Raw genomic sequence first — 12,779 nt, forward strand, 5'->3', positions numbered from 1 at the left:
CGCTTTAAAAAAATAAATTTTATAATTTTGAAAAGATAAAACTACTTCTAAAATCATTCACGAAAGTTTTTGATTAGATTCGATATTAAAATATTACAAAGTATTAAATTATTTAACAATTTTTTGGAAACTGCAAAACGATTTGAATTATGTTCTAAGAAATATTGATGATTTTCGTGATTTGTAGAATTGGAACATTGACAACAGACATAAAAAAAAACTTCTATAGCTTTTTTCTCAGAAGTAAAAATTACTCGTGGCCTGCGGAAAAGTTGATCATTAAACTAACACTAACAAACTGACACTATGTATAAAACTATTCGTACCGAGAGCGGTCAAATGACGACAAACACCTTTTTCGTTAAAACTCTCTTGTTTCTCAACCGATTTCTACAAAATTTATAGTTTCTGAATGCTTATTATGTGACCTACAGTAATTTATTTTATAGCTATTCAAAGTCCAAGAATTTTTTAAAAATATGCTTCAGGGAGAACGCTGTAAATCAGTTATTAAGTGCCCGAGGAAAATAACTGTTTGTGTCTGAGAAAGCTGAAGTTAAAATCTATATGTTGCACATATGGAAGTTTTTTTTAATTTTTTTTAAGATCATGGCCACAAAAAATGTAAGAAAGTGTGTAAAACCCGTACTTTTCAATCAATTAACCGCCAAAGCTGTTCCATTAACAGTAGACAAATTTTAAAAAGTGACTTAGGGGCCATCCATTAATTACGTAACGCTCCTAGGGGGGGAGGGAGTAAGCTCGAAAGTTACGAATTGTGACAAAGGGGAGGGGGGGAGGTATGCTCATCGTTACGTAACGATTTTTTCCATAAAAATTTCAAATTAATCGCAGCTATTTTGATGTCATGCAAATTTTGCAGAATGATAAGCACACCAGAATCAGCTTGAAATTTATAGGCTTTAACATGATTAAACTGGTTTGGAACCTTCCCATTTTAATGATTCTGAGATAGACTCCTTAACTATGTATTTGATGTCCAAGAAATAATCGCTAGAAAACCGATTATTATGTACATTTACCCCCAAGAACTCAATTCAACCTTAAGACGGAAATTTCACTATTTTTTCTCGATTAATTTAAAATAAATGCAATTTTGGTTATTCCGACGAATATTACTTAGCGGAGTATATTTTGCATAATTGTTTAATTTATTTCGCTGCTTAAAGAAAATAAATTATACAATGTAGATCATCAGTTAACAAGCACAGAACAACTAGTAATAAGACAATCATTTTATTTTATCCGAGAGTTATCGTCAATGAGTACTAAGAAGCGATTTGGATAGATATTAATTCCGTTTCGAAAAACGTTAAAAAATTTTATATTAAAATCTTTTCTTACCATCGAAAATCATTATTCAAAAACATGAAAAGATGGGGGGGGGTATTTATCAGCGTTACGTAATTTTCATAGGGGGGTACGTCGAAGCGTGACGATTTGTGACATACGGGGGGGAGGGGGTCCAAAAAGTGCATTTTTTGCGTTACGTAATTTATGGATGCCGCCTTAGAAGGTTGACGTAATTTATAACATCTTTGACATCTTAAGAATTTTTTGATACGAAACAACAAATTACGACGATTTATCGAAAGTAACTGTTTTTCGAACTTTTTAGCAATCACGATTTTTTTAGACAATTCCTACACCTAAATTCAGCTTTTCACTGGTTTTGAGTATGTTAACGCATGGTTTAGGCAATGAAACTATATGTACGTACGGGTTTACACTTCTTTTTTTTACATTTTTTGTGTTCATAATCTTAAAAAAAAATTTAAAAAAAGTTCCATATGTGTAACATATAGATTTTAACTTCGGCTTACTTGAGCACTAAGTAAAATTTTTGTCGAGCTCTTAATGACTAATTCACAGTCTTTTAAAAAATATGTTCTTGGACTTTGAATAACTTTCAAATAAAATAATGTAGCTGAAAATTATCTGAGAATCATCAGTTGAGGAACCAGAGAGTTTGCTGTTATTTGACCGCTCGCGGTATGAATGGGGATGTCACATGCGTTATTCAAAAAACCACACAATTTGCGAAAAGAAATATCTCAGACGTAATCATCATATAAAGTTCAAAAACCGTAATTTGACCGCCTCCGGAACGTTTAGTGCTAATGCTTTTTTTTCAATCTATGTAATGTTAGGACATATTTTTCCTAAAATGTGCACAAATTTCTAAAATGAACTTCCGCCTATTTTCAAAAGCTATCTCAAAACAGGAGCTCATATAATAAAAACCAATAGCATATTTGGAATGAACGTCCCTAAATTTTTCGAAATTAGCTTTTAAATTCTTTACGCCTCTTAAAATGTGTATGTTGTTGCCTTGTGTAATCAATTTAAAAAATCATTAAAAAAAAGGATGGATGCTAAAACTAGCACGTATTCAATTTTTTTTTCATTGTTGTAGAATTGCGAATCTTACGTACACTTATATGCTTCCACTGTTGAGAACTCTCATTGGCAGTTATTTGAGCTTTCACGACACAATACAGATATTTCGGATTGTTACGTCTGCAGTCCTCGAAGTCGTCGTAGTCGTACAGTTTCGGCAAATCACTCCATGAGGTTTGAGCATCTGTAACGGTTTCTGCAACAGTATCAAACACAAAACACCAATCACTGTAGGTTAATCAATAATCACCAGTCCCAAATTATTTTTTGAGAGATCCCACCCCAATCACCTTGAGGCTCCTTAATTCTTTCATCCGACAATGCACGAGACGCGAATACCAAGTAAAAGATAGCAATGTAGTGCAACATTTTTCCCTGTGACAACAGGACAACAGGATCACGAGCGAAATACCGAGTTACTTAAGTGTGCGCGCCTCGCGTTTTCACATGTTCACGAAGGGGATTTCCGTACGCGACTGATCGAACGCTACACGTTTCTGTAGCAAATCTCAGTCGAATTGCCTAGGTCGGTACCTACCCACCCAAGAACCAACGTATGTACGTCTTTGGAGGAGTCTTAGATGGTTTGGAGAACAAACAAACAAAATCGTGAAGCTCCAGCGGGGGGGTTTTGAACCAAAGATGGTGGAAGAAAAAGATGATAACAGTATACAACATCGATAAATGATTGAAAAGCTGAATGAGTTTGCATCGCTGTTTGGTAAAAAAAGACATTGATATGTGCAGGTGGTGGGCAGTCCTCGATTTATTCTTATTTTTTCTGGTACACTAAAAATAAATGATCACAGCACTGTCCTATTTAGATGATAGAAGCACTCTCATAGCCAAATAAGTATTGCGTACCTATGCCAAGTGAAAGAGACTTTAAACGCATAGTTTCTGAGGCATGCTTCTTGAGACTCTCTTGAGACATGCTTATGGGATAACCAAAACATCATTTATGACCATTATAACTTCAGCATTTTAGAGCTTCAATTGAACTGTATATCTGAATAATTTTGAAGCGCTTCTCATCTTGGAATTCCATCAGCTCAATGAAAAAAACGACGGCATTTTACACCTCGATGATATTCGCACCTTTTTGACATCACTGATACATTGTCGGCGAATACTAAGGACTGCTTGAACCTAGAAGATGGCAAAATGTTTGGGAAATATAAGCATATTTTGAAGAAAATCTTCGCTAGAACAATTCAAATAGGTATTTAAACTAATGTGTTGTCAGGTGAACTTCTTTCCAGAATCTTCATTTCTTTGAGCTTTAACTGGCGGCATTTTGAATCGAATGGATATTTTTGTTAATGGTCAAATATTTTAAACACCTTGTTTATTTAAATACAGAAAAATAAAAGACTGATGATAGTTGACACATTCTATTCACATAGCAGCACGACTAATCAGTAGCGAAACAAAAAAAAATAAGCATACATCAATTTGCCTATTGTACTGGCGATAAGTACTGCAGAAAAAATAGTTTGTTTGTTTGAATGATTATTATCATTTGCTCATAAAAATCAATGCCTTGGTAAAGTCGCAGCTATTTGAAGATAATTTAAACAAAATAACTATAAAAAACAAAATTAAGTTTAAATTAAAAAAGCGAACATTGAAACATATACATGGAACAAATATGTAGTTTTGAATTAATTAAATTTGAGATCCTTTCTTCACTAAAGTAATGGTATTTGAGGCGAGTTAAAATTCTTATGACGGTTTACCACATCGATCCTTTCAAGACAAATGACCTGAAATACAAATTTTGTTGCAACTCCAGAACAAGCTAATTTAGACTTACCAGATACTTTCAGAAAAAAGGGGGAGATTTAATAAAAAAGCGGGACATCGCCTAAGAAGCGGGACATTTTAGAAACTCTTAAAACCTAATTTTTTGACCATTCCTATTCAGATGTATGTAATTTTCAAGAAAAAATTCATCTTTGTATACTGCGAACACTTAAGGCGAAAATGTTGTATTTCGAGTATTTTAAAATCGGAAATTGGAAGAAAGCTTTTATATTTTTAAACAGCCAATTTTGATCATCTACCAAGTTTATTTAATTGACTCGTCAATTCATTGATTGATTGAGCTTTTTTTCGCTCGATAGTCCTGATCTTTTTTATCCGGAATTTGACTTCATTATCAAGGGATTCTGCTAGGATTCCGGAGAAACATTTGGAGCCATCGTCATTTGGAAACAACTTAAAGAATATTTTCTTCAAAAGACAAATATTAACATTGCTAGAACGTGCTCAAAGAACGCTCAACTAAACTAGGGTTACCAGGTGTCGACTCAAATCTGGTAATAAAATTCCCTGATTTTCCCTGATTTTCCAGTCGTTTTTTCAAGAAAATTCCAGGTTTGAAAAACAACCTGAGGAAGCAACTTAAAGTTTTAAAAAAAATATTTCCCCCGAAAATAAACTAAGAATACTAATTTATTACTATAATTTTAATGGAAGTATTATTTGTGATATTAAACATTTTAAGATAAGTCGGCCAGTTCGGATCCACTTGTAGAAATTGTTATGATTTCAGCATAACAATTTTCTCTTGCAAGCTACCAGCCTTCTTCTGTGCGTCTTCCAAACTTTTCCTCCGTTTCACCTCAAGCGATTTTACTTCCGCTTCTCGATGACGCTTCATCAGCTTTGTTTGATCTGATTCAAGAGCTTCCTTTTTGCGGCGATCTTGTCTTCCAAATACAGAGTATGTGAATTTCCAACTCTCTGAATGAGTTTGTTGGAAATTTGGACTGATTTTATCCCTCCAGCATAAAAAACAGCATCATAGATTTGTCGTTTAGTCTAGGGTTACCATACGTACTCTTTTAAGGGTACATGTACTCTTTTTCGATCGAGAAATGAGCGTACTCTTCTTTTTGTGAAATCTTGCGGTTTGTATTCTTTTTTCTGTTGAAAGGCATTTTATCAGAGAAACGAACTTATTTTTTCCAGTTCTTAAGTTTGTGTTTCTATATGTACAAGAAGTCCGAAAGAAATGCAACACTTAATGCATTCATGGCTCGGTAGGGGAGATGGGGGCATAATGGCCACCTTAAGGAAAACGGTTATTTAACCATAGAAAATAGCTATAATATGGAGGTTACATTATTGTTTTTTGTTCAGACACTTGAAAAGCCTATTCCCTAACGGGCTGAAACGTGAAAAACTAGATGAAAACGTTAAAAAATGCATTTTAAAAAATTTTGCCAAAAGCTGTAAACCAGCCACTGTGGAGGCATAATGAGAACCCCCCCTGAGGCAGTATGAGCACCATTAATCAGAGCAAGATGTGCGTTTTTGCCGGGGAATCTAGCAGCGAATTCAATTCGATGAAGTCAGGTGGGTCGTAGATTAATGAAACAAAGCAATAACAAAATAATCTAGGTCTGTTTGTAGAATACAAACAATTCACGCACGCTCATACATTAAGTGCTTTGTTCGGAGGATAATGCTACTAGCCGTATAATGTAACAATAAAAAAATCGATCATGAATTGTGAATGGAAAAAAATCACCTCGAACAGAAATCTAACTCTAGTCTTTTGATTACCTCTCCGACACCTTACCAATAGGCTAAATTGTCGGATGAAAACTAGTCAAGGTGTGGCGCTATAAATCAATTTTAATTCGCTGCTAGATTCTAAGGCAGAAAATGCTCATTATGCCTCGATAATATGGTGCTCTATATGCCCCTTGTCAACAAATTTAAGTAAAAACGTGTTTTAAAATTGATAAAAGTGAAAAATCAAAATTTTTTTGATGGTAAAAATTGAGAAACAATGTGTACATCATGTTGCAGTGCGTACATTATAGATCAAGGTTATTTTAAGATCATGAGAGCTTATTTCGTGGTGCTCAAAAATTATAATATTTTCGTAACTTGAGAACCAAGCTAGTTTTTTTTTAATATCTCTGTAAAGATGATAAGGAGATTCCTTTTTTGTGAAAAATTAAAACTATAGGAAGTACGAAACAAATCCTCATGAAAATTTATTTAAGAAAATACGCACTTTCGTAGAAAAGCGTAGTTCTCATTATGCCTCGGGTGCTCGTTATGCCCTCATCTCCCCTACTTCAGGTTTCTCTATTTTGTTGAGTTTTCCAAACAATATATTAAAATAAGAAGCATAACAAATCGATTAAAATCTGAATTTTTCGTTACAAACAAGTTTTCTGTTTCATTAGCAAAACTTTTCTATAAGTAAAACACAACAATTTCGAAAGTTTCAAACCCACTTTTTACAAAAGCTTCTTCCAGTCGTCTAAATAAACTGTGCAGGCAATCAGCGCCTTTGAATATGCAATTAGCGCCCAAACAGTTGGCAGAGAGCACAACAGCAATTTGAACTCTTTTTGAAATGCAACGTGTTCTCATGTTAACGATGTTCTGATCTCTATTTTTTCGAATAATCCAACGACCCTTTTATTTTTTACTAAAAATCTGCAAAAAAATTAACAAATACTAAAAACGACAACTTTCAATTTGCAAAACTATGTTTTGCCGTTATTGCCAGGTAAGTTACATAACTAGCAACTACTGTCCCCCCACAATCATGGGTCACACACAATTATTAGTCACCGGCCATATGTACTGCTGATATCTACTGAACTAAAAGAAATTTTTTCATACTTCTATTTTTAGTTAATCGATAATATCATCAAAATGCATTTAAAATATTATGTGTGCGCTTGATAACAGTAAAATTGCTGTTTGAATAGGTTTTGTCATACGTTAATAATTATCTGTTGAACTATCGCAAAAATTTCCAATGTTATAAGGTTGACATCATAAACCGTTAAGCCCCTTTTGCGGGTATTTGAAAAATTCCAAAATAATAATTAGGTCTTATATATCCAAAAAGAACGAGTTTACGTTTTCTAAATGAAACTGAGCGAATAAAACGCGAAATTTCATAATAATTTGCAAAATAAAATTGACCCATGATTGTTACAATATCCACCAAATTTCCCACAATCATGGGTCACTTTTTTGCTACCAAAGCAAAACATTTCTTGGTTGCTATAGCTCAACTCAAATGCCCCTTCAATTTATACTATCAAAGAATGCCCCTGAATGTTTGCCAGAAACGTGATGATTTCCATATTGATATTCGGGTGTTGCCATGGACTTCTATGTGACTAATAATTGTGAGCAATTTGACTAATAATTGTTACGGGCTACAATTTTGACCCATAATTGTGGTTTTGGAAAACGCTGACTGTTTCGGTGAATTATGTTATTTTTTCACAAAACTGAAAATAAAAACACATTTAAACTCAAAAAGGAAGCATTTAATGACTGAAACACATGCAAAGCTTGATATTTGGTCAACTAACACCCGGATAAACAAGCATTTTGTGGTGAAAGGATACGTTAAGTGACTAATTATTGTGGGGGGACTGTAATTGTCACTATTTTCCTGTTTTTTTCCCGTTTCTCCTAAATATTTTGAAAAATGATTTCAACGTACTCTTTTTGGCGTTGAAGGATATGGTAACCCTAGTTTAGCCCCCACTGATTCTTCACGCATATTTTCGAAGAGACATTCGGAATTTACTGAAAAACCACGTTCAACATTCGCCTTGCCATGTGAGAGACAGCAGATCATTTTGACGATGTTGAGGAATTCTGGACACTTGGCATTTGCTAGCCCTCCACTCCAAAAATGATCCAGCCTTTCTTTGCTACGGTTATAGTTATCAAATTTATCGCCTCTGGCAATCACTCCGGAATACTGCCGTACTGCTAAATCTGCCGAGGATCCACTAACGCGTCCAGTATCTGTCAATATAGCCAAAGTCTTCTCAAATCGTTTTTTGGCCAATTTGGTATCGCTGCTGATAACTGCCGGATCAAGGCAAGAGGCGGCCTTGGTCAGAGGATAAGTTAATGACGATCGCTTCATTAACTTAAGTACAATTGCCTTCAGCATTCCTTTGCATTCGATACGAAATTGCAGAACTTTTTGCTTTTTGCTGAGCTTAGGACATTTTTTCATAGCATTCTTAGTGTCATATCCGCATATTTTTAAGCAGATAATAAACTATGACGTTTCAATTTCTTCAAATAAAATCAGGATCATTATTTTTTCCCTTATTGGTGCAAAAATTCCCTGATGTTCCCTGATTTTCCCTGATGCAAATTGAATTCCCTGATTTTCCCTGATTTTCCAGGTTTTTCCAGGTAGTCGACACCCTGTGCAACGTCAAAAAGAGTACATTGAGAAATATTTTCAAAATTGTAAAAACAAACGCCATTGATTCAAAAGCATAATGTTTTAAGTCATTCAAAAAGCGTCAATTTGTTGCAAGATATGTGACTTAATTTACGAATGCTCAGTATTTTAGGTTGGATCATTCAATGTTTTCGATTTTACACTGAGAAAGCACACCAAAGTTGATAAAAAACAGCATTTTGAAGAGTTTTTAAATGCCGTATTTTTTCACTCTTCTAAAACATTATTGCTGATTCGTTAGCTTTTGATTTGGACTCTATGCTTTCAAGCAAGTTGTTGTTATGCATTTATTGCCTGCTTTCCAGGAGTTCATTGCATAATCAAAGGCGCTAATTTTGAACGAAAAATACAGATTGAAAACGAGAATGTAGTCGTTATTCCTTCCATAGGAAGCCATCCTTTGGAACATTTAACAAAAGAAGCCAAACTCAAGTGTTGTGCAACGAATGCATAAAAAGTTGGATTTTTTGTATTTATAAGAATACAATCTTCATGTATCGGCAAAATAAGTTAATTAATATGAGAAAATTTCATTTGATTCTTTTCCCCAAAAAAAGAGTACATTTGGTAAAATTTTACTAAAAGAAGAGTACGCCCATTTTTCGATCGAAAAAGAGTACATGTACTCTTAAAAGAGTACGTATGGTATCCCTAAACTAAACCAGATTGTTTTGGTGATGCTATGCCTGGATATTTGACTCACAATTTAGAAAAAGTTAGATCTGGCCCGGTTGCCGGATTGCGTAGAAAAAATCCTGGATTTTGCACAGATTTATTCACATTATTTTCAAAACTGAACTGAACTTAATAAAACTTAAATTGAGTTATTTTATTATTTTTGCGTCTAAAGACGATTTTTTGAGCAAGTTTAATCCAAATTATCATGAACAATTTTTAAGGAGCCTAAAATAGGATTCAAAATCTGCTTATGTGTTTTGATATGAAAAAATATTTTCAAATGTAGGGGAGATGGGGGCATAATGGCCACCTTAAGGAAAACGCTTATTTAACCATAGAGAACAGCTGTAATATGTGAATTACATCATTGTTTCGTGTTCAGACACTCAAATAGTCTATTGTCGAATTGGATGAAACTTGAAAAAGTAGATATTTAAAAACGTTTAAAAATGCATTTTAAAAATTTTTGCCGAAAGCTGAAAACCAGTCAGTGTAGAGGCATAATGAGAAACCCCCCGAGGCAGTATGAGCACCATTAATGAAGGCATAATGAGCGTTTTTTGCCGGGGATTCTCGAGTCTACTGATTATCTCTCCGACACCTTACCAATAGGCCAAATCGACAGACAAAACAAGCCAAGGTGTAGCTCTATTATTCAGTTGACTTCATCGAGTTGAACTCGATGCTAGGTTCCCCGGCAGAAAATGCTCATTATGCCTTCATTGATAGTGCTCTGTTCGCCTCTAGTGAACAAATTAAAGTAAAAAGCGTTTTAAAATTGATGAAAGTGAAAAATCAAAAATTTTATGATGTTGAAAATTGAGAAACAATGTGTAGATCATATTGCAGTGCGTACATTTCAGATCAAGATGAATTAAAGGTCATAAAAGCTTATTTGGTAGTGCTCAAAAATTATAATATTTTCGTCAGATGAAAAGGATATGTCTTTTTTGGTGAAAAAATAATACTATGGGTAGTACGAAACAAGTCCTTATGAAAATTTGTTTAAGAAAATACGTACTTATGTAGAAAAAAGGAGTGCTCATTATGCCCTGGGTGCTCGTTATGCCCTCATCTCCCCTATTGTTTTTTTTATTTTGAATTTAATAATTACGTGGTTTTGACCAAATTCGTCCGGATATTGAGATGAAAATTTGGAAATCAGATGCCCGAATTTTGCAAGGTTTTGAGATAATATTGTCCGAATTATATATTTTTTATTTTTGCGTCCAAAAACGATTTTTTGGAGCAAGTTTATTCTCAATAATCATGAACAGTTTTTCGGAAGTCTAAAATACCATTTAAAATCTGCGGAGATGTTTTCATGCAAAAAAATTATTGTGTATTCTTTTTGATTTTTATTGAATAATTCCGTGGTTTCGACCAAATTTACCCGTATATTGCCCAGATTATGCCAGGGTTTAAGATAATATTGAACGGATTCGCCCGGTCTGGATGTGCCTGGAAAATTATCTTGCTATATTAATTGCTAAGAACTAAACGAGTAATATAATCTTGTCTTATAGAAACTTTGAAATATTGCTGCTAATTTTGAGAAAAAATACACCAAAAATATCATATTTGAGTTATTCTCTGTGTTGAATCAATAAATTTCAATTGAGGCTAAATTTAGGTTTTTCCAGTTTAAGTCAGTGAAACTTCATAAAAGTGTGACCTATTCATTTTTTACAGCCTTAACAGCTTAATGTCATGTTCTCTTAGTAAGAACATTTCTAATTTTCAAAATCATAAATGGATAAAAGAAGATTAGAAAAAATCACAGGAGTTGATCAAGAAGAGATTTCATAAGAAGCGTTTTCATCAAGCATGGGCCAACTATTTTGAAGTGGTAGAATCGGAAAGGGGTAAGGCTACCACATTTTTTTTCACAGTGGAGCATGTTGAGAGAAAATCGGGACGGAGGGACATTTTCTAAAAAAGCAGGATATATCCCGCTTTTGCAGTGTAACTCTCCTTTCGTTACGCCCGCTCAGTCACAAGAGATTTCCCAAGATTCCCAGGGTCGGCTCAAGCTTGCCGTAATTAAGAAAGTGATAAGAGGAGGTAGAAATCACACTTAGTTACCGAATTTAATGATTTTTATTCGGCACTTCAATCCCTAACATGCCCTAACGTCCCTAGCTAAGGTTGAACATGAAGAACTTACTTTTTATGTGTGTGGTGTTAGTGTCTGGGCCCGCCGCTGCCGATGACCGTCTGCTTGGAACACCCGAGGTACCGATCGGAAGGTTTAGGGTCTGCTTGGGTTCGCTCGGATCCGGGACCGGATCCTTCAGTCGGACTCCGAAACCACGAGGCCGTCGGAACTTTGGATTCGAGCTTCTTGTCTGCGATTTGATGACCACGTCTTCGGAGCCTGGATTTCACGGTTCGGCCACCAATGGGGGATCCCACACCGTCTTCCGGTGCGACTGACCGCGGGGCCGTCGGAGCGGATGTTGTTGTGTCGCTCTATGTCGGAACTTCCAACCACGAGGTATGCTAGAGCGTATGTTGTTGGACGCTCTTTTGGGATTTCCGAAAATGAGGTATTCCACCTCAGCCTTCTGCTGGACCAGAGTTCGGTTTCGTGCTTTTCCTGGTAGAAATTTTACGCTACCACAGGATTAAGCACAAGCTTTTTGTAAAAGAGGCCACTAAAAATAACTAGGCACTCCCGGAACTACGCTTAGTTCGAAGCTAAGATTTCCGAACAAACACTTTTTTGGAACGTAAGTGTTGCTTCTTTGCTGGTCCGAAACGAAGTGGAAGATCCAGCGGAAGTCTCCTTTTTCCAACTCCGTTTTTCCATTTTTTTATGAACTTTTACCATAGGGCAATATTATACCACTTTGGTAAAGTTCTGTGGTGTTTTGTGGAGAGTGTGGTGTTGTTGCTACTGTCTACAAAACCTAGCAGTGTATTGTATTTTGAAATTTGAAAAAGACGTTGTGCCGCAACCTACTCTTAACTTTTTCTATCTTTTTTGATTTTTGTCATTATTTGTTTTGTTTTTAATAAATTTTGGATTGCAATTTTAATTTGTTTGTTGGCTTTTATTCTTAAAACTACCCTAATTAGCTAAATCGGTAGAAGTGTGATTTCAACCTTATGTTTAATTATAAATTTAAGAAAATTGAGAAATTTACAAATGAACAAGTGAACGTACAAATATGGACGGTTACAGCAGGATGGATGGCAACCCCAAGCTAATGGCATATTAGACTGAGTCGATTTGCGGTCATTTTTGAATTTCTCAAACCCTGGGGTCTTAAAAGCTTCGTCTTGGTCCAAAACTCATCCATGATTTTTTGCAGAATTTTTAAGTAACGTTTACATGAGTAAATTTGAACTTTTAGGTTTGTATGGGAAAATTGAATATTTTGTACTGAAAAATCAACATCGTTTTTGTTTCTTCTGT

At 34.9% G+C, this 12,779-nt stretch overlaps 1 protein-coding gene across 2 annotated transcripts in view; it reads right to left on the reverse strand.

Annotated features, from left to right (window-relative positions):
• The window catches only part of LOC129747079 (O-acyltransferase like protein-like), a 39,780-nt gene extending 36,896 nt beyond the window's left edge, over positions 1–2,884 (reverse strand). Inside the window, exons 1-2 of one of the 2 annotated variants that reach the window (XM_055741096.1) lie at positions 2,712–2,884; positions 2,457–2,617 (exon numbers count right to left, since the gene is read on the reverse strand). In XM_055741096.1, coding sequence (XP_055597071.1) covers positions 2,457–2,617; positions 2,712–2,790 — 240 coding nt within the window. In that variant the 5' untranslated portion in view covers positions 2,791–2,884. Of the gene's footprint in view, positions 1–2,456; positions 2,618–2,702 lie in introns of both variants that reach the window. The other variant, XM_055741095.1, reaches the window with a different exon arrangement.
• Positions 2,885–12,779: the final 9,895 nt, after the last annotated feature.

Source organism: Uranotaenia lowii, chromosome 2, assembly GCF_029784155.1.
Source record: "Uranotaenia lowii strain MFRU-FL chromosome 2, ASM2978415v1, whole genome shotgun sequence".
Classification (NCBI taxonomy): domain Eukaryota; kingdom Metazoa; phylum Arthropoda; class Insecta; order Diptera; family Culicidae; genus Uranotaenia; species Uranotaenia lowii.